The sequence below is a fragment of the Excalfactoria chinensis genome, chromosome 13 (assembly GCF_039878825.1).
Source record: "Excalfactoria chinensis isolate bCotChi1 chromosome 13, bCotChi1.hap2, whole genome shotgun sequence".
NCBI classification, from domain to species: Eukaryota; Metazoa; Chordata; class Aves; order Galliformes; family Phasianidae; genus Excalfactoria; species Excalfactoria chinensis.
Window position 1 is genome coordinate 15,497,740 of NC_092837.1, and position 24,025 is coordinate 15,521,764.

The 24,025-nt window shown below is 57.1% G+C and overlaps 4 protein-coding genes across 4 annotated transcripts; 3 read left to right on the plus strand and 1 right to left on the minus strand.

Annotated features, from left to right (window-relative positions):
- The first annotated feature begins 6,534 nt into the window (after window positions 1–6,534).
- On the plus strand, window positions 6,535–11,328 carry LOC140258189 (histidine--tRNA ligase, cytoplasmic-like). The gene is made up of 13 exons (XM_072348257.1): window positions 6,535–6,876; window positions 6,984–7,103; window positions 7,286–7,381; window positions 7,987–8,112; window positions 8,230–8,337; window positions 8,528–8,626; window positions 8,947–9,040; window positions 9,197–9,324; window positions 9,425–9,667; window positions 9,979–10,095; window positions 10,245–10,391; window positions 10,533–10,996; window positions 11,171–11,328. The coding sequence occupies exons 1-12, from the start codon at window positions 6,544–6,546 to the stop codon at window positions 10,587–10,589; spliced, it is 1,668 nt and encodes a 555-aa protein (XP_072204358.1). The 5' UTR covers window positions 6,535–6,543; the 3' UTR covers window positions 10,590–10,996; window positions 11,171–11,328.
- Window positions 11,291–18,445, plus strand: LOC140258190 (histidine--tRNA ligase, cytoplasmic-like). The gene is made up of 13 exons (XM_072348258.1): window positions 11,291–11,531; window positions 11,650–11,739; window positions 12,572–12,691; window positions 12,801–12,896; window positions 13,414–13,539; window positions 14,494–14,601; window positions 14,971–15,069; window positions 15,396–15,489; window positions 15,683–15,810; window positions 15,908–16,150; window positions 16,475–16,591; window positions 17,309–17,455; window positions 17,978–18,445. Exons 1-13 carry the CDS (start codon window positions 11,406–11,408, stop codon window positions 18,035–18,037), a joined length of 1,554 nt encoding a protein of 517 aa, XP_072204359.1. The 5' UTR covers window positions 11,291–11,405; the 3' UTR covers window positions 18,038–18,445.
- Window positions 18,416–20,937, plus strand: DND1 (DND microRNA-mediated repression inhibitor 1). Its single transcript, XM_072348259.1, has 5 exons — window positions 18,416–18,652; window positions 19,548–19,662; window positions 19,753–20,214; window positions 20,302–20,691; window positions 20,800–20,937. The coding sequence occupies exons 1-5, from the start codon at window positions 18,599–18,601 to the stop codon at window positions 20,805–20,807; spliced, it is 1,029 nt and encodes a 342-aa protein (XP_072204360.1). The 5' UTR covers window positions 18,416–18,598; the 3' UTR covers window positions 20,808–20,937.
- Window positions 20,938–21,574: 637 nt separating this feature from the next.
- Window positions 21,575–23,831, minus strand: WDR55 (WD repeat domain 55). The gene is made up of 8 exons (XM_072348307.1): window positions 23,788–23,831; window positions 23,589–23,719; window positions 23,371–23,471; window positions 23,205–23,292; window positions 22,955–23,134; window positions 22,645–22,744; window positions 22,363–22,532; window positions 21,575–22,135 (listed from the first exon to the last, which is right to left on the minus strand). The coding sequence occupies exons 1-8, from the start codon at window positions 23,803–23,805 to the stop codon at window positions 21,817–21,819; spliced, it is 1,107 nt and encodes a 368-aa protein (XP_072204408.1). The 5' UTR covers window positions 23,806–23,831; the 3' UTR covers window positions 21,575–21,816.
- Between the last annotated feature and the right edge of the window lie 194 nt (window positions 23,832–24,025).

Genomic DNA, 24,025 nt, shown 5'->3' on the forward strand with positions numbered 1-24,025 from the left:
CTGCCCTCCTTTTCTTTTCTCTCTGCTTCTCCTTCTTGTAGGCTTTGGCCTTTTCCTCCTGCAGCGAGGAAGAGAACAGCAAAACAACCTGAACCTCCTCAGGTAGGTAAGCTTTGAAGATGTCGGGCACTGCACAGTTAACTCAACATCCAAGGCCTACCAACATGACCCAAATTGTATCTGAAGAAACAAAACAGCCAGCAGAAATCTTGGTCTGCAGCCTCCCGGGAGGGTTCCCACTGCCTACAGACCACCCACTTCCACCCCAGGAGGGAAGCTGCACACAGAGGATGCAGCCAAAGCGATGCCCTGTGAAATCAACAGCTCTCACTTCCAAGCAGATGGCAGAGATTTCACCTGGAATCAACACTGAGAAGGGGCTGCTCGTAAAAAAGCAGGAGGCATTTCCATCACACAGAGCCCTGTTCCAAGGGCTGTGATGCAGAATGTCACTGCCCATGGGCTGTCAGTGAGGCAGAGTGACAGCTGCTCACTGGAACAGAAGTTGAGCTCTAAGTGGCTGTGGGGGTTTTGGCATCAAAGAGTTTGCACTGCACTAATCAAAGTGCTTTGCTCTGTAAGGATCACAAGCACTGGAACAGCACCAGGCTGGGACTGGGCGACATACAAGTATGGCTCCAGCTCCCAACTTAGCAACTGAACCTGCCATTCCCATCACCATCCACTGCTCTGCAGCTATTGAAGACAGCCAGGCCCTGAAGAAAACCACACCAAAAGCTGCTGCTGCTGATTTCTTTGTTGTCATGCATAGATTGGCAATAGCTTTTCTACCCCCTGTGTGCTCAGCACTGCTCAGGCAGTCTCCTGCCTCCCCCAGACTGAGCAGGCTCAGCAGCACCAAGGCCTCAGGGCAGAGCATGGGGCTGCCAAGCACTGGGACTTGCGCCCTGTGGAGCAAAGCTGGGGGCTTCAGCAGGGAGACTCAAACGTGCAGCATGTCTGGAGTTTGTATGTGCAGCATGTCTGGAGTTTGTATGACCGCTGTTGAAAGAGAAGCATGCAGAGAAGCTCCTTAACTGTCAGAACTCTGTCAGTTGTTTCTCAGACAAAAGATCTTTGTTTCAGGGAACTGGCACTTAAGCCCAGATTTGAGAGGAATCCAATGGCTTCCATTGCCTCCACACACATCCCACAGCACAGCACACCACTCATGAAGCCCTTCTTCACTTGGGAAGGCCACACAAAAGCAATGTGCCACATGGAGGAGGAATCAATCAGCAACCCTCAGAACCACGGCACATCACACGACGACCAGGAACAAGCACACAGGTCTGTTTATCAAAGCACGTAAATTCAAACACAAGTAATGGGACACAAAGCAGGTGTGCTGTCAGGGCTTCAGTGCTCTTAGCAGAAACTTTAACTATCAAAAGTTATCCTCAAGCATAGAGAAGGAAAAAGGATTTCCAGGGACCACAGCAGAAACCATCTTTAAGAAAACAAACAGCAAGCAAACAGACCCACTCAGAGCAGCAGATAAGAAGCCCACACTACCAAGTACAAGGTCTTTGTTAAACAGGATAAGGAACCAGGGCTGCTTTCCTCAGGGGTTCAGCTTTGTCAGCTGCTGCCCACACTCACCTCCTCACGGAGCTCCTTCATCCTCTCTTCAAAGTCATAGTCCTTCTGCTTCTCCTCCATCTTCTTCTTGTTCACCTCGAAGCGCTTCTTCACCTGGTCCAGCGTGGAGCGCTCCACCCTCATGGACATGCCCAGGTTTCTCTGGTCTGGAGGAACACAGCTAACCATGTTCAGCAACACCCCTAGCCTTTAAAGCACACGGAACCCCCCCTTGCCCCCAGTTCAGTTATCTCAGCACAGCATCCCGCCACCACTCGAAGCACAGGCCCAGACACCAGGGGTTCCTCTCAACACCATCTTTCCCTAAGGACACGTCAGGTAGCTCAGATCCAACCTGGGGACTCTGACACAGCAGTGCTCTCTTCCCCTCCTCCCCTGAAAGGCATACGCTTCCTGCCTTCATTTGGTTCCACACTGCATGCATTGGGATTTCTTATGTCAGAGAAGAATAGGTGGGATCTAAGGGTATTCCATAAACCAGACAAGTCAGTGGCTAGAGTGATCCTTGCGCTACTCATACCAAGGAGGAAGATGCAACATTTTCTTTTAAGGTTCCATATTAGGGAGCTCCCAACCATGTTGGTGTTCTGATACATCAGGCAGTTTTTATCTTGAACCAGGGAAATAAGGACCAGAATTAAACTAGCAAGCTGGCTTCCTTTGGCTGCAGGAGAAGCTAAGGAAGCAGCTTGCAGTAAGAGACCATGAGTACATGGGACATTTCCAGCTAAAGCAAAGCAATGAAATATTAAGATAGGCCTTTAATTCAATGTCTTTTTAGTGCAGATTCCCACTCATGAATGAGCCCAGTGGGAAACTGTCACCCCCAGCTGTGTTTCCAGCCCACAGCTGCCTGGTGGATCCAAACAGATGTTAGCAGCCATGAACAGATCTGTGCCAGGATTGCAGCAGCACTAGAAAGTTCAAGCTTCATGCAGTGTAGACACCCTGAGCGGAAAAAATAACTCTAACCAGAATAAAAGACTCACTATTTCTTCTGGGCTTATTCCACACAAACAGTCCATCAGCCTGCAGAAGTTGCCATGCCATAAAGACAACATCTCCACAGCTCTAAAGAGTAAACTCTGCCTAGACCCCAATCACCAAAGCACATTTTGATCCATGTGTAAACGTTCAGCTCTCAGAAACTGGTGATGCATGAAGGGGAAAACCTACAGAGTTGCACCAGCACTCCAACAATGCAGAATAATTGTCCTTACGTTTTTTGCCATTGATGTGATCCAAGAAGTTAATGGAGTCTTTCACCACGCAGTCACACACATTACAGTAATACCTAGCAGGGGAAAGAGAGAAAAGGAAAACATTAACTCCAAAGCACGAGACAAAGCACGAGGGGAGAAGGACAAGATGCTTTACCACAGACTCCAGAGTCAGAACTCAGATTCCAACAATAAGGCAGGACATACCCTCCCATCTCTGACTGAGGGGTAGTTTTGGTAATGACAATGGTTTTCCCCAGCTTTGATTCCAGGTCCACTTTGTAGTCTCGGTGCCGCAGAAGTTCCCTTTTGACAGGCTGAGCTGGTTTGCCTAAAACATAAGCACAAGTCTCAGGTGTTCATCTGAAAAGGTCAAGCTTGCCCTGCTGGATTTCATTCAGCCCTTGACAAAGAGGAGTCTGCCAGGAACCCACAAACTACGTGATTTGTGCAGAAATTGCACTCAAGTTTCTGTTTGCTTTGTTGTTTGCTTGGTTTTTGTTTTGCTTTTCAAGTAGGTAAAGGATACCACCTCATCAGGTAAGCTAACATTAAGACTGTCAGAAGAAACAGGCAGATCTGTGAGGTATCTCCAGCTCTGACTTGGGTCGTACTCTTGAGATCTTCCTGTTTCCAGGGGCTGATTATCCCACTCCCTCCACAAAGAAAAGGCCAACAGAGACAAAGATTCTCAGTACTTATTTTTGTCAGAGAAAAAAAATAGTCAGTGGCCAGTACAGGAAAAAAGGATCAGAGCAAACCAGCCTTGAACTGCTTCTATTTCCCTCTGGGATTTCATTTCCAGCTGCTCTACCCCTCCCAAGAGGGTTTGGGTGACTCACTGCCAAAAGAGCAAAGCTTGCCTGCAGTCAGTACACTACCCACCATCTTTCTTTTCTCTCTCCTCCGTGAGCCGCTTCTCTGCAAGTTTCTCATATTCATCTTTGTCCCACTTTCGGCGGAAGTCCAAGTTCTTAGTCTGAGGGAGAAACCAAGTACATTAACGTTACCATACAGTCTGATTAGCGATAAGGGGAGACTGAGGAAAGACACGGAACTGCTTGCCCTGTAAGGCCACTGCAGTGACCTGGGGGCACTACAGTACATTCCCATGTCTTCTGTTTTCATACCCAGGAGCTAAAAGGATAACACCGAGCATGCCTACATCTACTTCTTCTTAGAACTGAATGAAGCACTGAATTGATCTAAATAGCTCCCAAGATGATCACCCATCCCCTCCTTTTGAAAAACAGCCACAAACAGCACTGAAACTGATAGACGCAAAACTGCACAGGCACCACCTGATGAACACAAGACAGTCAGTAGCAGATCATACACATCTCTTCCAAAGATTAAATCTCAGTTACAAATACCAGATGAGCGAGACAGGAAAACGCAGGAGTACAGAAGAAGGATGTGGCTCCCTGCTCCCAAAGGTATCAGCAATACAGTTACCTGCCACAGGAACCAAAGCACTGAGTTTCCTCCTGAATCACAAGAACCAGTTTGAGTTTTTAAACTAAAATATTCATGGGAGCAGAACACAAAAAGCTCTGAACACTCCAGAAGACACAGAGGGACGTGGAAATATTAGGAAAGGTTACTATGAAACACACAGTGAGCTGCCCCACTCCTTTAACTCCCCATTTAAGTCAACCAGGGAAGGGAATTAACATCTTGGAGGCAGCCTGGCCCTCCATCAGCCCATGGAAGCACTTGAGACTGGGAACGACAGGGTAAACTGTGTGAAGAGAGGCAGAATTCAGGTAAAGCTGGCACCAGATTAATAAAATGATTAGGGTATAAATCCCCCACACCCAACAGATATGGCAGATATGGCAGAGGTGACTTGCCAAGAACACTTGTTTCCATTTACACACCAGCCTGGCACAGCACCTTCCCAATGACTGCCCAGCGAGGGCCACAGCCACCACACCTGGCAATGGTCAGAGCTTACAACTCACACACCTCCCTACCCTCTTAAGAAGAGAGCTGGATCCCACACGGCCAGAGAGCTGCATTTCACTCAGAGTGGCAGCAAGAGGCTCTTGGGTTCATATTAAAAAGTACGGCTGTATTTTAAAACACCTCCAGGAAAAGAGGACCCACAGCCACCCACTGCCTCTGTGCTCAGCCAAATCAAGAACCCAATCACAATCCAAAGAAAATAAATCCCATTTGAAGCTATAGCAGCAGCAGCAGCAGCCATTTAATGATTTCTCCTCCGGCAATCCTTCAAATGGAGTGAACAACCACTGATAAGAACGAAAATACCTTAGGGAAGTGTAGAAAAATTCTCATTTATTCCCAGAGCTTCTAAAGCACTTTAAGCATGTCATAACAGGTTTTATTAACCACCCTGAGCAAAAGACAAGAAAATATCACAGAGTGCAAATTAATGGTTTGGGGTATCTTCCAGAACCTCAATTCTCCTGCGTAGCAGCACATTATCACAAATCAGAGCTGCTCAGAGCCCCGAGAGGAGACAACTTACTTGCTGCTCTACAATCCTGCTGTAATAAAAGGGAAATTGCTGTTTGTGGATCTTTTCCCATCTCCCCGGTGCCAGCGCAAAGAAAGAAAGCAAATCCAGCTGTGAGCTGGGCGTCTCTGACAAGATCTTGGATAGGTGCTATCCAAAGAACTTTTTCTCTTAATTGTTCTGATGGAGACGAGGATTATTGCAACGCCGACCTCTTTTTCTAACAGAGTATTTCCCAAGTAAGTAACAACTGAGAAACAAAACTGCCCCGCAGCCCCATCTTCACTGTGGATGCTGACACCAAATGACTGACCCACTACTGGTGTCAAAGCCAACGCAAGGGCACAGAAGTCTCTGCCCCAGCTGTAAGCAATGGGATCACAGCCCCAGGCAGCTGAAAACAAAACATCAGCTCTTGGTCCCTTGGCGGCATCCTGCTCTGTCTGCTCTCTCAGCACTGTTTTCTCTCAGCAAGTGGCTTCAAGCAAGCAAAAGATTTAGCAAGGAAGCAGCAGAACAAAGCCTCGCAGTGCTGACCCATTCTGGGTATTAGAGGAGCTGTTTGAACCAGCCTGGCTCTGCAGTCAGGTCACACCAGTGCTATCAGCCTCACTCACCCCGTCTCAGCATTTCCAGCACCAGATCCTGCAGGTCCACAAAGGCAGCCCGACCTCACAGCCCCCACACAAAGCAAACAGTCCCACATAGTCGCACCTCACAGGACTTATCACAGCCGCGGGGAAGGAGGCTTCCCCATGCAAGACAAAGGCAGCAGGCAGGTGCTCTACACACCGCAGGGCAGCGCACTGCATAGAAGGGCTGAGAAGCAGCAGGGCAGGACGAGAAGGGACGGCGCGGGGCGGGTCCGATCCCTCCAGCTGAAGAAGGGGTGCTCCTAAGGCAGGCCGGGCCCTGAGACGGGATGATGGGGGTTGGTCTCACCCTCCCGCCCCCTTCAGCCTCTCCGTGATCCGTGTCCGTCCCCAGCAGCCCATGGAGCAGTACAGACGAGGGGTCCCGCACAGGCCCCGCCGCGTCCCCTCCGAAAGCCTCCGACCCGCGGCCCGCCCGCAGGCCCCGAGCTCGGCCTGGCCGCCCCGGGGCGGTCCCGCTCCCACCCCGTGTCCCCGGTGCCTCCAGAGCGGCCCGTCCCTCCGCTGCCCTCCCCGCGACGTGCCCACAGCCTCCGGGAAGGCGGGAGCGCGGCCACCGGCGGCACCTACCCCGCTGCCTGACGCCATGTTGAGCAGCAGGCGACGAGGGAACGGGAACTGTCGCGCTGTGCCAGTCGGTGTCGTAAAGCGAAGCGGTCCGCCCAAACACCAACAAGTGCAGCGCTTAGACATAGAGCGGCGGGGCGGCCTACCGCTTCCGGACGGAGCGGCCCGCCCCCAGCAGCGCTCTGGCCTTGCCGTGCGGCGGCAGCTCTATGCTCCCGGCTCGGCCATGCTGCGGGCGCTGCACGGCGCCGCGACCGCCCGGTGCCCGCTGCTGCTCGGGCTCCTCTCCCGGCAGGTGCGGGCGGCGGGCTCAGCCGGTGCTGAGCGGGGCTCGGTGCTGAAGACGCCCAAGGTAAGGACGGTGCGGTGCGGTGCGGTGCTGTGCGGTGCTGTCCCGTCCCGGTGCTGTCCCGTCCCGTCCCGTCGCTCCGCTCAGGCTCCGCTCTCCGTCCCGCTCAGGGCACCCGCGACCAGCACCCCGCGCAGGTGGCGCTCCGCGAGCGGCTGTTGGGCACCGTGGTGACGTGCTTCAAGCGGCACGGAGCGGCCGCCATCGACACCCCCGTGCTGGAGCTGCGGGTGAGGACTTGGAGCCCTGGGAGCTGCGGGAGGCCCCGGGGTGCCCGCAGGGATGGCTCAGAGCTGAGCTGTGGGGTGGGATCACTGACCGAAGCACTGACGCTGCTTGTCCGCCGTGCTGTGCAGCGCCTGCTTTGTGTCTCACTGTGCCTTGTCTCCTCTGTTGTTCCACTTTGCTCTAGGAAGTGCTGATGGAGAAGTATGGAGACAACTCAAAGCTCATCTATGAGCTGCAGGATCAGGGAGGGGAGCTGCTGGCCCTGCGCTACGACCTGACTGTATCCTGCCTTTACAGCACACGGAATATGCAGCTTTGGTGGCAAGGACAAACTGAGATACAGCCTCCTCTGCCTAGTTTAAAGGCATTGGGTAGATATCAGTGTCCTGGCCTGTCTGCAGATCCCAACCTTTTCACATCAGGATGGCCAAAAGCTCCTTCCCATTAACCAGTGGGTGTCCTTTCCAGTCAGTCTGATATCTGCAGCAAAGCTACTCTTTCATACTGTGCTCATGCAGTGCTCCACACCACTGATCATCCTTCTGCCTTGTTACAGTGCCCAGCTCTGTGCTGTCCTGTGCAGGCTATGCCACCTTGCCAGTGTTGTGGTAGTTCTGAGAAAGCAGCAGTGTTTGCTGCAGGTGGAAAGCAGGCATCCATCCTGCGCCTTCTCCATTTCCACAACGTGCCTGAAAAGCTCTTGTGCACTACATGTTGTGTTTTCTCTGTGTCACACCTAAAGAAAGCAGAATGACCTGGTAAGGGTCCATGTCAGCAAGGTGTTGCCTTGCTGTGGTTATGGAGGAAGATGGGGAGCGTTAGGTTTAGCTTTTCGCACCTCAGAGGATCTTCCTTGTTCCCATCCTTAACTCATCAGTCCCGCAGGTGCCCTTTGCTCGCTATTTGGCAATGAACAAAATCACCAACATCAAGAGATACCACATCGCAAAGGTGTACAGGCGGGACAGCCCGGCCATGACCAGGGGCCGCTACAGGGAGTTCTACCAGTGCGTGAGTGTTGTGCCCCTGTACGAGGGGGCTGGGGAGAGCACATAGGGGAACAGCTGAGAGCCAGACTCCTGCAGCTACCCAGCTGTGCCAGAGCCTTTGCCTTTCCTTGTGCCTCAGGATTTTGACATTGCTGGCCAGTTTGACCCTATGATTCCTGATGCTGAGTGCCTGAAGATAGTGCACGAGATCCTGAGCGAGCTGCAGATCGGGGATTTTCTCATTAAGGTGAGACCAGAGGCAGGTATTATTCACACATTTGTGCCTTCGCTTCCTGGCTCCAGTGTGCTGTGGGATTGAGACACCAGTCAAAGGACACAAGCAGACTCCCAGCAGCTTCTAGCACTCCTTGGATGAAAGCAGGAGGAAATTGCAGTGGAACATCTTCCCTGAGCTAAGTGTGTTCTCCAACCCCCAGGTTAATGACAGACGAATTTTAAATGGCATGTTTGCCATTTGTGGCATCCCGGAGAGCAAGCTCGTAACTATGTGCTCTACTCTGGACAAGCTGGACAAGGTAAGCATTGTGCTCTCACAGCACATCACTTCCAGTCTTGGGTTGGATGTTGTGTGCAGGTCACTGCCTTAAGAATTAAGCCATTAGTAATTGTAAAGGACACAAAGAGATTCTGGGTAATAGCAGTGGCTGAAAGTAAGACTTGGCATCTTTAGTGATCTTAGTTAACAATCTCTGTGAGATGCACACAGATCGTTAGTAAGGATCGTTCACTGAGAATTATGTTATATTCCAGCATATGTTCTGGATACATGGGCCTCTGGAGGCTGCGGCTGATGCGAAAGTTCTGCAGTGACAGATGCTCTTTACTCACCTTGTAGATGCCGTGGGAGGAAGTGAGGAGCGAGATGGTAGGAGAGAAGGGACTCCCACCTGAGGCTGTGGATCGAGTTGGGGAGTACGTTCAGCTTCACGGTGAGCACGGTGGGATCCAGCCCTTGCCCTCCCTCTTGCTCTGTTGCTCTCCCCATCAGTGCAGCTGCTCTCCTCCATGCCAGGCAGGCTGGGGCAGCACACGTTGTTGCAGGTGCTGCTGCACTGACTGACCTGAGGCACAACTTGTCCCTGCAGGTGGCATGGACCTGATTGAGCAGCTTCTCCAGGACCCAAAGCTGTCCCAGAACAAGATGGCCAAGGAGGGGCTGGAGGACATGAAGCTGCTGTTTGAGTACCTGACGCTGTTTGGCATCACAGGGAAGGTGAGGAGGAGCAGAGGCAGGAGGGGTTGCTGCCCTGCTGGCCTAACAGCCCTGGGCCCCTGAGCACAGCTGCTGAAGGGGCTTCTTTTGTGTCCCGCAGGTCTCCTTTGACCTGAGCCTGGCGCGAGGCCTGGACTACTACACGGGGGTGATATATGAGGCTGTGCTGCTGCAGCAGCAGAACAACCACGGAGAGGAGTCAGTCGGTGTTGGGAGCGTGGCTGGAGGCGGCCGCTATGATGGTCTGGTGGGAATGTTTGATCCCAAGGGACGGAAGGTGCCATGTGTGGGGGTCAGCATTGGGATAGAGCGGATCTTCTCCATCCTCGAGCACAGAATGAAGGTAGGTGCTGCTGGCTGTGTTTTGTGTGGGGTGGTGCTCTCAGAAGCAGTTATTTGTAACTTGAGCTCCACGGTGTTGAGGAGGAAAGGATTTTGGAGGTGAGGATGATCCATCTCAAGCCTAAACATCCATGCAGAATGTAGAGCCCATAAGGTTACAGTTGTGAGAAGCATTTTGTAGCAATCACTAACGAGGTTTCAGAGAAAGCACCTCAGTAATTTTTAGGTCTAGTGTGATGAAATAGGTGAGCTCCTGCTACAAGGTACATTCAGCTCACACAGGCGCTTCCATGACTGTGTCTGTCCCTGCAGGCTTCAGGGGAGAAAGTCCGAACGACTGAGACGCAAGTGATGGTGGCTACGCCTCAGAAACATTTACTCAGTGCGAGACTGAAGCTCATCTCTGAGCTCTGGGATGCAGGAATCAAGGTAAAATCAGGGTCTGCGTGAGATCTGGAGACCTGGGAGCACTAAGGGGAACTGCTGGCTGCAGGATAATGAGATTTCTGTGCAGTTGTTTTGTTCCAATATCCACCAGAGCAAATTTGCATTGATGATTCACCACTGCTTCCTTCTAGGCAGAAATGATGTACAGGAAGGATCCTAAACTGCTAAAACAGCTGCAGTATTGCGAAGACACCGGCATCCCCCTTGTTGCCATTATAGGAGAGGAGGAGCTGAAGGATGGAGTCGTCAAGCTGCGAGATGTTGCAACAAGAGAGGAGGTGAGCATGGCTCTGCAGCAAGTCTCAGGGGTGATTCCAAAATCCAGCCGCTCCCAAAAGGCTCCGTGTTTTCCTGGAATTCCACTGCAGGTCGGTGCTGTGGATCTGGCAGATAACTGCTCCTTCCTGCTTGCTCTGTAGGTTGATATCCCAAGAGAAGAGCTCGCTGCTGAGATCAGAAGAAGGCTGGAGCCGTAGGACTTCTCTGGCTGGAGGTGCAGAACTGGAACCGCACTGCCCCCAGCCGTTACCTTCCTGCTGGAGTCTCCTCAGTGCCCGCCGGGATTAGGATTGCACGGCGGTGTCAGGCCAGGGCAGTCTGCTCAGCAGGAGCAAACAGGTCTGAAGGATCACACACAGTGCCATGCCCTGCTTAGCTGCTGGCCGGGCCGAGCTTCTGTGCTCTGAAACTGTGATGTGGGACCGTGCAGGGGCTGGTAGTGCTGGTGGACAAGGCGGCGCGGTGCGGGCAGGACGGCGTGGCCCTGCGGATCTACCCAGTGGAAGCAGAGCTGCTGCTCGGCCCGGGCTGTGGGTGCACGGCAGCGGCTGCAGACGGGAGGGAGCTGAGGGCGGCGGGGCAGGATTGGGATCAACCATAGCGGGTGTGCGGCGGGGCAGGGTTGGGATCGATCACAGGCTGTGCAGCGGGGCAGGATTGGGATCGATCACAGGCTGTGCAGCGGGGCAGGGTTGGGATCGATCACAGGCTGTGCAGCGGGGCAGGATTGGGATCGATCACAGGCTGTGCAGCGGGGCAGGATTGGGATCGATCACAGGCTGTGCAGCGGGGCAGGGTTGGGATCGATCACAGGTTGTGCAGCGGGGCAGGGTTGGGATCGATCACAGGCTGTGCAGCGGGGCAGGATCGGGAGCAGAGCGGGCGGCGCTGTCGCGTCTCGGTGCTGTTACAAAATAAAGCCCCATCCCGCCCCGCACTCATCGCTCCGCACGGCCGGTCTGGCTGCGGCACGGCACTGCGCAGGCGCGGTCCCGGGGCGGTCGCGAGCAGCAATGCGCATGCGCGGTCCCGGAGCTGTCAGAGCGGGTGCGCGCGCGGCGGTGATGGCGGCCGAGGCGGTGCGGGAGCAGGCGGAGCTGGTGCGGAGGATGAAGCAGGACAAGGCCGAGCCCGACCAGGTGCGGCTGCGCTCTGCGGGGGGAACCGGTGTGACGGGGAGTCGGGTGAGGAGGGCTGGCGGGGGCCGTGCGGGGTGTGCGGGCACGGCGGGCTGACTGGGCCCTGCCTTCCTCACAGGTCGCCAAGGAGGTGGCGAAGCTGCTGGAGATGAAGGCGGAGCTGGGAGGGGATGAAGGCAGGCACAAGTTCGTGCTCAAGAACCCCAAGGTGAGCTACGCCGCCGGACCCGGCCGTTCCCAGCCGTGCTGATCGCACGGCGTGCCGGGCTCCCGCTGGGCAATGCTTTGCAATGCTTTGTGATGCTTTGCAATGCTCTGCGATGCTCTGCAATGCTTTGCAATGCTTTGCGATGCTCTGCAATGCTTTGCGATGCTCTGCAATGCTTTGCGATGCTCTGCAATGCTTTGCGATGCTCTGCAATGCTTTGCGATGCTCTGCAATGCTTTGCGATGCTTTGCAGTGCTTCGGTGCTGAGGCATGGAGATGGTTGTGAACATTGCTCCTCAATAACAACTGCTACCTTGATGCCGGTCATTTCAAGGCTGCGCTTCCAGACCACCTGCCTTGCCCATTCCCTTGTTATAGCAAACATTAAGTGCGGTGCGGGGCCGGGGAAGGGAAAGATCCCGCTGCTCAGATGTGCAGGATGAGGATTTGGTGGCTGTGTGAGTGTCAGGAGAAGCAGTTTGTGTTCCCAGCCCGTCCCAGCTGCGCCATTGCACTGCTGTGAGCCCTGGGTGGGGTGTTCCTGCTCTTTGCTTCCACTCATTGTTGGGCCCTCGAAATCGAAAGGCAGTTACTTGGCAGTGAGTTCCGTGTTCCTGGAAACAGGAAGGCTTCACGGCAGTAATTCAATGAACCTTAACAGGAAGATTAAACGGGGACCCATGCAGGCGAATTTAACACGTATCAATTGTCAAAATACAGGCCTGACCCTTCTGGCTTTTTAAGTGCTGGATTCTTTGCATCACCTCTGTCTGCCGCTGCACGCTTCTAACCCAACGTGCCGTTTGCTTTCCTTTCCCTCGCCTCGTGGCAGGGCACACGGGACTATGGCCCCAAGCAAATGGCCATTCGTGAGAGAGTCTTCAATGCCATCATCGCCTGCTTCAAGCGCCATGGGGCAGAAGTCATCGACACGCCGGTGTTTGAGCTGAAGGTGAGTGAGAGTGCAGCACATCAGCAGAGCTGGTGGAGATTCTCTGTGCTCTCGGGCTCATCACTTGACACTGAAGATGCTGTTTGCTCATGTGATCTTTTTTCCATAGGAGACGCTGACAGGGAAATATGGAGAGGACTCGAAGCTCATCTATGATCTGAAAGACCAAGGAGGAGAGCTGCTGTCCCTGCGCTATGACCTGACTGTATCCTGCAACAGCCAGTGCTGAGGGGTTTTGTTGTCTTTTCTGCCCTCCTCCTGTGGCTGCCCGCAGGGAGGAGGAGGGTGGGGGGGCAGCCCCTTGGCATTGACCCCCTCCAGGCAGGGATAATGTTAAAAGGTAACATGTTACAGTGGGTGCAGAACTGTTGCTCAGTTACTTATGCTGCCCGTTGCTTGAATTAGTCAAAGTAATGCAGGTAGGTAGAGAGAAGGAAGATCTCTGCAGAGCGGAGTTCTTTCTGCAGCAGGGTACCCAGACTAGGTGGCAAGGTCTCACCTAAGGCAGTGCTGAAAGATGCCCGTAGGGTAAATGCCCCCTTGGTAGTGGCAGGATGCTGCCAGTCCAGCATCTCTTAGCTGCTGCTTTGACCCACAGGTGTGTGCCATGTGTGGTGCCACGTGTCTGTGCTGGGGAGATAGTGAGGCTGCAGCGCTGCCCGTGACTGATATCTGGGTGTGGTGATCCCTCCTTGTTCCCATCCTTAACCCTGTGGTCGCAGGTGCCCTTTGCTCGCTATTTGGCAATGAACAAAATCACCAACATCAAGAGATATCACATCGCAAAGGTGTACAGACGGGACAACCCGGCCATGACCAGGGGCCGCTACAGGGAGTTCTACCAGTGTGTGAGTGTGGGCAGCTGCAGTGCGGGGCTGGGGGCTGGGCAGTGCTTGTGGGGCCGTAGGACTGTGGCCGTTATCCTGCAGCCGCCCTCTGTGCAGCTCTGGGAAGCTCCTATTTTCCATCGTGTTCCTCTTTGTGTTTGAAAAGTAGCTCAAGAGTGGGAGAGGCTGAGAACGTTGGCTGTAGCACAGGGCGGTGCCTCGTCAGGGCTCTGAGCCATTGTAACCCCCAGGTGTGGGTGCTGTTTTGTACTGCGGAGAGCAGCAGCTCGTTGCCCCATCTCGCAGTGCTTGTCAGTTTGGTCGAGGGGAAGAATTTCCATGGGATCCCAAAGGTGACAAGAGCTGAACTGCTGAGCTGCCCAGCTGCCGTGGGAATTGCATCATCCTTCCTCACCTTCAGCTATCAGAGGGCTGACTGATGCAATCACACACACCTCCTTCTTTCTCTGTTGCCCCGTTTTATTTTGGAAGCTTGGTGAAGCTGCATTGAAATTTACTCACCATTCCGTCCCATGTCCCTAATTGTTCTCTTCCTCAAAGTCTGATAGAAAAACTGCGTTTGGGGTTTGTAAACTGGAGGTGAGCAGAAGGTTTCCTTTTGCTTCTGTGTTTTTCTTCTCTGAGTTTTGATGCTTTCTTTCCTGTTTTTCTACCACGGGGCAGCAGCTGCCTGAGACATCGTGCTGTGAAGCTGCAGCTGCCCATGCTGGTGCTCTCTCTGGTGATCTGCAATGGACACTCAGCGTGTTTGATTTCTTTTTCTGTAGTTGCAGTTTTGGTTTCGTGTCAGTCGAGATCACTTCTGCTGCCTTAATCCCCCCGTGTGCCTTGATCTGCTTGTTCATTTAGAAGGGGAAAGCAAATAAAGAACATCTTGAGGATCAAGAGTTGAAGCCGTGGCTGCAGCCGTGCCCAGCAGTGCTGAGCTGCTCTCTGCCTTTTCTTGTGCCTCAGGATTTTGACATTGCGGGGCAGTTCGACCCAATGATTCCAGACGCCGAGTGCCTGAAGATAGTGCACGAGATCCTGAGTGACCTGCAGCTCGGGGACTTCCTCATTAAGGTGAGGCCAGGACTGGATCCTTGGGTGGATTTCTTTGGGCTGCAGTTGGAAGCAGTGATGGTGGTTCCTGTGGTTGTACCCAATAGTACCTGCCCACCGAGGCTGGATCCAGAGCACTTAGCATCTTGCCTCTCCTCCCTCTTGTGGTGTCTATGTGGAACGGCTGTGCTTCCTCTCAGGACCCCTTTTAAATGGGTACATGAGGAGGTCTCCTGAGGCCATAGTTAGCAGAGTTCTCTTGTACTGGCAGTGCAAGGGACATAGTGAATGAATCTCCTGAGTCTGTGGCCTGTTCCTGAGCTATTCTGACAAACCCACGTATCAGATGATTTGTCCTCCCTTGTCTCCTCCTTCCTCCTTGTCTCCCAGGTCAATGATCGGCGCATCCTGGATGGGATGTTTGCAGTTTGTGGTGTCCCAGACAGCAAGTTCCGAACAATCTGCTCCAGCGTCGACAAACTCGATAAGGTACGGGCTGCAGCTCCAGGCTGCACCTGCTGGGCTCCCTGTGAGTCTCCGTCAGGATTAGGATACAAAAACTGCAGGGTTAGGATACAAAAAGACCGTGCAGAAGTGCAAGAGATGGAGTTACAAGCATGACCTGAGGGCATTTCATCTGCTGCTTCACTCATAAACCTTTTAACCTCCCCAGTGCTGAGGGAGTTCTGCAGTGTGGAGATGTGCTGAGCGGGGCTGGTGTTTGATCACCTGTATGGGGCAGTGCTATCAGAGACCTTCCTCAGGGGAGACCACATCCCTGAGGCAGTGGCTGATGTTCTTCTCACCCCTCACAGATGCCATGGGAGGAAGTGAGGAGCGAGATGGTAGGAGAGAAGGGACTCTCACCTGAGGCTGCAGATCACATTGGGGAATACGTTCAGCTTAACGGTGAGCACGGTGGGATCCAGCCCTTGCCCTTCTTCCTGCTCTGTTGCGCTCCCCATGAGTGCAGCTGCTCTCCTCCATGCCAGGCAGGCCGGGGCAGGTGTGCTCTGAGCAGGGATGGGGGGACACAAAGGCAGCACACGTTGTTGCAGGTGCTGCTGCACTGACTGACCTGAGGCACAACTTGTCCCTGCAGGTGGCATGGACCTGATTGAGCAGCTTCTCCAGGACCCAAAGCTGTCCCAGAACAAGATGGCCAAGGAGGGGCTGGAGGACGTGAAGCTGCTGTTTGAGTACCTGACGCTGTTTGGCATCACAGGGAAGGTGAGGAGCAGAGGCAGGAGGGGTTGCTGCCCTGCTGGCCTAACAGCCCTGGGTCCCTGAGCACAGCTGCTGAAGGGGCTTCTTTTGTGTCCCGCAGGTCTCCTTTGACCTGAGCCTGGCGCGAGGCCTGGACTACTACACGGGGGTGATATATGAGGCTGTCCTGCTGCAGCAGCAGAACAACCACGGAGAGGAGTCAGTCGGTGTTGGGAGCGTGGCTGGAGGCGGCCGCTATGATGGTCTGGTGGGAATGTTTGATCCCAAGGGACGGAAGGTGCCATGTGTGGGGGTCAGCATTGGGATAGAGCGGATCTTCTCCATCCTCGAGCAGAGACTGGAGGTGAGTGCATTGGTACTCAGCTAAGCACAGGGTTTACATTCTCCCCATGTATTCCATTCCAGCAAATGTTGAAGTTGGTCTTTGATGGATAAGCTGTGCAGGCCCCTGCTGTGTTCTACAGCAGGGTGTCAGAATGAAGTCAGTCTCCACCTGTGCACACCTGCAAGCACAGGAGGGAGGCTGGGATAAACCCCAAAACATGGGACCATCACAGATGATGTGATTCTAGGATGGGTCTCTGGCTGCCCAGAGCGTATGCTGTTCTTAGAGCCTTGACTGTGTCTGTGTGTCAGTAGGATCCTTTGAGTCTCATCTCCTTTCTAGGCCGCTGAGGAGAAGATCAGGACAACAGAGACACAAGTGCTCGTGGCCTCTGCTCAAAAGAAGCTCCTTGAAGAGCGACTGAAGCTCGTCTCGGAGCTGTGGGATGCTGGAATCAAGGTATAACCAGGTGATGGCCAAGTCAGGAGCTGCCTGATCCACTGTCTTCTTTCTTATGCCTGGAAATGGACCACATCTGGCTTTGCTCTGCGAAGAAGGAGCCGTAGGGAGAGGGTGGGCAGCAGCCTGCCTTCCTGAGTGGAGCTTGCCTCTCTCTGCCCTAGAAGAGATGTTCTCCAGGGGGCGCTGGGTGGTACGGCTCGCTTGGCCCTGTACTGCTGCAGGGGCTGTCGTGGCTTTGCTCAGGGTGAATGGCCAGAGGAGGGCAGCACTTCGGGCTCTGCTGAATGGCAGCTGTGATGTGCGCTCCAAAACACAATGTTGCAGAGCATTGCAAGGAGGGGAGGAGCCTGGGCTGGATATTCATTGTGAAAAAAGCCACCCGTGTCTGTGCGCTGCTCCTGCTGCAGGTCTGCCCAGCGGAGAAGGGGTGCTCCATAGGGCTTCTGAGCCAAAGGAACACCACAGGTGTCAGTCTGACACACACTAGAGCTGACAGCCTGGTGCTTTCCTAGGGGAAGCAGCATCTTACCAGTTCCTCTGAGCTGTGCTGCGTTACTTTCTAGCTGCAGTGGCCTGCCTTGATGTCAGCCAGTCCCTGCATGCCCCCCATTCATGGGATAGCAATTGGACTGGCCTGGGAATGCCAGAGCAACGATGGGGCGCAGAGCAACAGGCCAGTGCTGAGAGCAGCCTTGTGCTCTGGTTCCCTTCCAGGCAGAAGTACTGTACAAGAAGAACCCCAAGCTCCTCAATCAGCTGCAGTACTGCGAGGACACGGGCATCCCCCTCGTGGCCATTGTGGGAGAGCAGGAGCTGAAGGATGGAGTCGTCAAGCTGCGCATAGTGGCAACCAGGGAGGAGGTGAGGGCTGCTCGACCTTCCATCACAGCTCAGAGCTGCCTTCCATGCCACAGGGTCAGCCTGTGTACAGCAGGGGAACTGGTGCAGGCCCACACTTTGAGTTTGGTACCCAGGGGAGAGGTGAGAGCTCAAGGTTCTGCAGCGAGGGAAGGGTCGGTGTTGCTCTATGGCTGCCTCCATGTTCCTTCCAGGGTATGGGAGTATCACTGAGGGGCCTGGAGGTGCCCTGCTGGAACAAGGAGGGGAGCAGCGGCCGTCTGTGTGCTGGTCTGCTTTGGAGAGAGTGGAGGAGCATTGAGCTGGGAGGGTTACAGTAACCTGTACTGGAGGGTTACTTACAGTGCTTTACTCTCACAGGGTTCAGCTCTGTGAATGCTGCTGCCTGCTTGATCCCCATAGAGGGACTGGTGTCCTGGTGGCACTATTTCATCAGACAAAGGCCATGAATTACAGCACGGGCCATTGCTCAGGGAGCACCAGCTGCTCGTGTTGTATTCATGGAGCCTTCTGCTTTCTGTGTAGGTCAACATCCGCAGGGAGAGCCTCGTGGAGGAGATCAGGAGGCAAACAAGTCAGCCTTAGCGCCCACCTGGACGGCTGCTCCTATAACCACGAGGCTGCTCGGCTCCACCTCCCAGCCCCCTGGCAGCGGGCACAGGGGCGGGGGAGCCCTTGGAGGTTGCGTTTATTCTTTGTTTTGCTCCCTGCCCTTCCCAGCAGGAGCGGAGGGGCCGCACTGACTCCTATGAACCGCTCGGCTGTTATCGCAGAGATGTTTTGTGAGCGGCTCTGGCACACGCTGCCTTCCTGGCTGCAGCTGCGCCATGACCAGAGGAGCCCCACGCTGCCAGCGGCCTCCGGGCTCTTGGCTGCAGCTCCTTGTGCCCTTCGCGTTCAATAAACGTCCAGCCCGGCGTCTCCGCTCTGGCTGCAGGGTTGACCTTATCCCGTGCCAAACGCTCTGACAGACAATACATCTCGTCCATCCCACGCCTCGCCTCTTTCCTTCCTTCCGCCCACCTGCCCCCTTCTGCTCCAGGAGCGCAGCGCTGCCGGGGGAGGGGGCTGTGCTGCGCCCCGACCCTCCGCGTTCTCCTCCCTCCCCGGGGCGGGGCGGTGGAGGCCCAGCGGTGGGTGGTGGGGATGGAAGGTTCCAGAGCCGGGCGGGAGCCACGAGGAGCGGCGATGGCGGAGGAGGTGGGTGCTGTGCGGGACGGGGGTGCGGGGCGAGAACGCACTCAGGGGGTCCCCGCGTGCTTCGGCCGTTCGGCTTCGTGCCGCGCGACTCGAGGGCACCGCGTGGGGCCGGGCAGGGGCTCGGAGCGGCTGCTGGAGTCTCGGCAGCGGGTTCGGTGTGCGCACGTCGGGGCTCAGAGCCGCTCCGCGCTGCCGGGGTTGGGAGCCCCGCGTGGGGGGATTGCCGCTGCCCGGACCCGTCCGGAGGGGTCTAATGCGCTTCAGGAAACGCGGAGCCCGGCGGGGACAAGGAGGCGGAGGTGCGTGGGGGTAAAATGCAGCCAGGCGCTGTTTTAGCGAGAGCCGGGATCAGAGCGGCTGAGTCCTGAAGGTTGGAAAAGACCTCCACGGTCAGAGACCCACCCCCACCACAACGCAGCTCCGAGGTTCAAAGGCGCCGATGGGGCCGGGCGGTCCTTAATGAGTGCTCGGTCAGTACTCGGTCAGTACTCGGTCAGTACTCGGTCAGTACTCGGTCATGGTGGTGCCGCGTGGGCAGCGTCCTCGGCTCCCCCCTGGGGCCGCAGTGCCGGGCGGTGGGCAGGAGTTGGGAGCCGGTTCCCCGAGTCCCACCATCCCGCCTGGGGCGGAGCTCAGCGCGGCCCGACGGCTCAGAGCAGCGCTTTGCTCCCGCCTTGTGTTGCCGTCGGTGCCCACGTGCTCCAGCAGAGTCGCTGCTCTTGTGGCGCGGAGCCGCATTGCTGCTCGGTTGTGCCCCGGGAGGGCAGAGCAGCGCCGCGCTCCTTCCCACGGCTGCAGTCCGGCGCTCAGCCTGCGGGCTGCACTGCGGGGCTGGTCGGGCAGCCGGACTCTCCGCCCGGGGGCGACGCCGACCTCCTTACTCCGTCCTCCGCAGTGGATCAGCAGCGTCAACCAGAGCAACAAGGCGGCTCTGCTCACCTGGGTGAGAGAAACCGGCATCGACCTGGTGCAGGTGAACGGGCAGAGGCGGTACGGCGGCCCTCCGCCAGGTGGGTGCCCGCAGCTCGGCGCGGTGCTGCCGGGGGGGGGATGATGCCGGGATGGCGGGCGGTGCTCTGACGCCGCCTGTGTGCCTGCAGGGTGGGTGGGCAGCCCGCCGCCCCCCGGCTCCGAGGTGTACATCGCCAGGCTGCCGCGGGACCTGTATGAGGACACGCTCATCCCGCTGTTCCAGAGCGTGGGGCAGCTCTACGAGTTCCGCCTCATGCTGACCTTCAGCGGGCTCAACCGCGGCTTCGCCTACGCCAAGTACAGCGACCAGCACGGCGCCGGGAAGGCCATCGCCGCCCTCAACAACTGGGAGGTGCAGGACGGCCGCGCCATCCTGGTGTGCCGCAGCTTCGAGAAGTGCGAGCTGAGTGTGAGCGGGCTGCCCGGCACAGTGCGCCACGCTGAGCTGCACACTGTGCTGCTGGACGCCACCGAGGGGCTGCTGCGCTTAACGCTGCACGCCAGCACCGGCCGCAAGCAGGGCAAGGTCGCCGTGCTGACATACAGCTCGCACCACGCTGCCGCCATGGCCAAGAAAGCCCTGCTGGAAGGTACCGGGAGGCAATGGGGTGGCTGGGATGGATGCTGGGGGGTTGAGGTGGGACGGACGGAGCGTGCAGCTGCTGCGGCTCCCCTAGGGAACGTCGAGCTCTTCAAGAAGAAGGTGAAGGTGGAGTGGCTGAAGCCGGATCTGAAGGAGCAGCTGCAGGCGCTTCGGGAGGAGCCGCCCCCCAGCAACGTGCAGCACCTGGGCAGCCCCGAGCGGGTGCTGCCGTCCTCGGAGCCGCGTGCTGCTCTGGGCCGCCTGGGGGCTCTGTGCCGGCAGCTGCACCTGGGGACCCCCCGCTTCCTCACCCGGTGTGTGCAGGCCGAGCCCAACGGCTGGCAGCGCTACTGGGGGCAGGTGGTGATCCCGTCACACCCCGTGCCCTGCAGCACCTTCCTGTGGGTGCGGGAGGACACGCCGGGCACCGCGGGGCACGAGAAGATGAAAGAGGCGGTGGCGCAGCTGGCCCTGATGATGCTGGGTGAGTCCATTCCCACCTCCACTACCAACATGGGGCTTTTCCTGGGGCTGCTGGGGGTGGATGGGATGCAAAGAACCACGTGGCACCCAGCGCTTTCCTCTCCTGCAGGGCACTGAGGGCACATGTGGGCACACGTTGTGCCCAGCTATGAAATGAACCCGAGCCTGACGTCACGCCGTGCAGCAGAGCTGAGCCCAGCCGGGCCGTGTTCCTGTTCAGCCTTGTTTTGAGTTCGTTGGGGTTTGTTTAAGGCCATCTGGAGGATGCGGGCGCTGCCCCGTCCCCACCGGCGCTGGTTCTGTTGTGGGCAGCAGGCGTGCCCTGCCTGCTTCCGTGTTCTCCCGTTGATGCAGTAGTTCTGTGTTGCTGTGCTGCTGCAGGGCTCTCAGGAGCAGCAGCTCACAGGGAAGGATGTGAGCTGGGGGGGGCTGGTGTTGGGCCCCATTGCCTGCAGCCTCATTGTTTCCATGGGGCAGCCCGGGAGCCCTGGGCTGTCTGCAGGCACTGTCCGCAGCCTTGAGGCTTGTGGCCACTGCTGGCTATTAAAGCAGCCTGGGAAGCACTGGGGGTGTTCTGATGTGTTTTGTTGCTGTGGTTTCCCTGGGTGGGTCCCTTTCTGCAGCCTCGTTGTGCAGCACTTGCCGATGTCACCCCGCTGTCAGCTGCACACGCAGCTCCTGGAGCACAACAGCCACCTTTAGCCCAGCCATTCCTTTGGCTGAACGTACTGTGTGTTCTGGGCACCTCTGGCACATTCTGTGTGTTCCCATCATTTCTTCTTAACTACTTCAGCAGGGCTCTCATCACCCCAGTGCCCAGCAGGCACATCCCCAACGTTCTGGGGAGCCTCAGGGAACTTTGGACAAGCCATCAGCACGAGCTGCTAGGAACCAAAAGGCACTAGTTTTTAATACACCTAAGCTTAGCAGTTGCCTGATGATGTATCTGCTCTGCCGCAGCCTGCGGGGGATGTGGCACAGTCCCCACCGACCCCGTGGAACATCACAGCAGATGGGAACTGCCCCGTTTCCTCTCGCTGTCCCCACACCGCAGGCCCCACCATCACCACCATCACCACCATCACCCTGCCTTGTTCCCAGTCTCAGCACGGCCCCCAGCAGCCCCTCAGTCACTGTCATCACTGTCGCTCCCCGTTGCTGCCTCTGTGGCTTCCTGCTCCTCCCGCAGGTCTGCAAAGAAGTCCTCCCCGCTGCCTGCAGCTTTACTGCTCAGGGCCTTCAGCTGCCCGCCCCGCTTCTTCTTCTTGCGATACTCATCCACCACCATGGAGCCCAGTGACGAGATGTCCCAGAACTTCACCTTCTGGTCGTGGGCGCAGCTGGCCAGGAGCTGCCCGTCTGGAGCCACGGCCAGCTGCTCGATGGGCTCCCCCAGGTGCTGCCCAACACAGCCCAGCACCCGGTTGGGCAGAATGTTCACTGCCCTGGGGGAAAGGGAATGGATAGAGAATGGATAGAGAACAGATAGAGAACAGACAGAGAACAGATAGAGAACAGATAGAGCCCGGCCAGGGGCAGGACACCGGGATGGCAGCCCAGCCCTCCAGCTCAGTGTGTTCCTTGCACTGTGAGCAGCAGCTCAGCTCACCCTGCCCTCCTCCTCCTGCACCCCCTGCCCAGAGCCCTCCCCGCTGCATCCCACAGCACTGACCTGATGACCCCATCGAGGGACCCTGTGCAGACGATGCTCTCAGTGACGGGCACCATGCAGTCCACCGACTCGGCCCTCAGAGAGAAGCGGTCGCTGGTGGCCCCAAAGCCGTTCCAGTTGAAGAGGTAGATGGTTCCTTCGCTGGAGCCACACGCCACTTTCCTCCCTCGCTGGGCAAGAAAATAGAGACCAAAGCAAAGGCAAAACGAGCCGGAGCTGGGCAAGAAGCACAGCAAGGAAACGAGGGGGCTGTGCATGTGCTGGGCTGCAGCCCGGCCCTACCTTCAGCAGCACTACAGACGTCAGGTCACCACTCTGCGGCTCCGAGAGCAGCTCGAAGCGGCGCCTTTTGATGTTGAAGACTCCCATGGTGCCATCGCCACTGCAGGACACGGAACGGCCCGTGGGGTGGGGGTCTGGGGCCTCCGAGGGCAGCACGGGGCTCAGGGGCAGCACCGGGCTCATTGTGGGCAGCACCGGGCTCATTGTGGGCAGCTCCGGGCTCACTGCAGGCAGCTCCGGGCTCATTGTGGGCAGCACTGGGGCTCACTGCAGGCAGCTTTGGGCTCATGGGCATCCCGGCCCGCGGTACCTGGCGGTCAGCAGGATCCTCCCGGCCCCATCCGCCGCCATGGCGCTGATGTACTCCTCGTGCTGCCGGGCCTCCAGCACAGCGCCGCCCTTGCGCAGGTCCCACACTTTGAGCTCCCCGCCGTCGTCTCCCGTGGCCAGCAGGTGCTGATCGATGGGCAGCACGCAGTTGAGGGCCGCGCTGCGGGAGCACGTGTGTCAGCCGGGGCCCGACCCGCAGCCGGGTTCCCGCAGCCCGTCCCGGCTCACACCCGTGCGCTTTGGCGATGCGCGTCTCCAGCCGGCCGTCCTCCGCCGCCAGCACGTGCAGCGCTTTGTCTTTGCTCACGGTGAGCAGCCCTAAGGACGGAGCGTCGTCAGCGTCGTCAGCGCCGGCCCGGCCCGGCCCCGCTCCCCGCTCCCCGCCCCGACACTCACTGCTGCCGTCCGGGGAGAAGGCGACGTCGCGGCACGACTTGAGGTGGTGTCCCGACGACCAGAGCTGCCGTTCGTCCCCTTCATCGCAGCGGTACGAAAACCTGCGGGCGGCCGTCAGGGGGCGCGGGGCGGGGCAACACAGTGCGGGGTGCTCACAGGTACCCGGTACTCACAGGTACCCGGTGCTCACACGGTGCTCACAGGTACCCGGTACTCACAGATACACGTCGCCGTCCACGTCCCCCGCCGCCAGCAGCTCCCGCTCCGGGTGCAGCGCGATGGCGTTGGCCGCCGCCTCCAGGCAGATGTCGTGCGGGGTGTCCCGGAGCTGCGGCTCCGCGGGCGGCTCCTGCGGGGGGATGGAACGCGGTGAGACGAGACGAGCTGCGGCCCCGCACCGCCCCGCACCGCACGCACCTCCTCGGACGCCGCCATGCCGCCGCGGGACGCCTGCTGCGCATGCGCGGGCTCGGCCGGTGCTGAAGCGCCCCCCGACGTCCAGGCTGACTGAAGCGGACGGCGAGAGTTCGAATCCCGGCTTCGTCGCGTGTCCCCCCCACCCCCAACTCGCACCGCCCCCCGCTCCAGATCCAACCCTACACCACCTCGGCCTGTGCCGCAGTTGCCAGCTCCCTTCACCCTCTCCAGCCCTCGG

Excerpts from the sequence above, each read along its gene's own strand:
- LOC140258189 (XM_072348257.1), top strand. The coding sequence starts at position 6,544 with ATGTTGAGCAGCAGGCGACGAGGGAACGGGAACTGTCGCGCTGTGCCA. Across the intron at positions 8,627-8,946 it reads CTCTGGACAAGCTGGACAAG|ATGCCGTGGGAGGAAGTGAG; the intron begins GTAAGCATTGTG and ends CTCACCTTGTAG. Across the intron at positions 10,392-10,532 it reads ATGTTGCAACAAGAGAGGAG|GTTGATATCCCAAGAGAAGA; the intron begins GTGAGCATGGCT and ends CTTGCTCTGTAG.
- LOC140258190 (XM_072348258.1), top strand. The coding sequence starts at position 11,406 with ATGCGCATGCGCGGTCCCGGAGCTGTCAGAGCGGGTGCGCGCGCGGCG. Across the intron at positions 13,540-14,493 it reads ACAGGGAGTTCTACCAGTGT|GATTTTGACATTGCGGGGCA; the intron begins GTGAGTGTGGGC and ends CTTGTGCCTCAG. Across the intron at positions 16,151-16,474 it reads TCCTCGAGCAGAGACTGGAG|GCCGCTGAGGAGAAGATCAG; the intron begins GTGAGTGCATTG and ends TCTCCTTTCTAG.
- DND1 (XM_072348259.1), top strand. The coding sequence starts at position 18,599 with ATGGAAGGTTCCAGAGCCGGGCGGGAGCCACGAGGAGCGGCGATGGCG. Across the intron at positions 18,653-19,547 it reads GAGCGGCGATGGCGGAGGAG|TGGATCAGCAGCGTCAACCA; the intron begins GTGGGTGCTGTG and ends CGTCCTCCGCAG. Across the intron at positions 20,215-20,301 it reads CAAGAAAGCCCTGCTGGAAG|GGAACGTCGAGCTCTTCAAG; the intron begins GTACCGGGAGGC and ends CGGCTCCCCTAG.
- WDR55 (XM_072348307.1), bottom strand. Across the intron at positions 22,533-22,644 it reads CGTCTGTAGTGCTGCTGAAG|CGAGGGAGGAAAGTGGCGTG; the intron begins GTAGGGCCGGGC and ends TTTCTTGCCCAG. Across the intron at positions 22,136-22,362 it reads TCCCTCGATGGGGTCATCAG|GGCAGTGAACATTCTGCCCA; the intron begins GTCAGTGCTGTG and ends CCTTTCCCCCAG.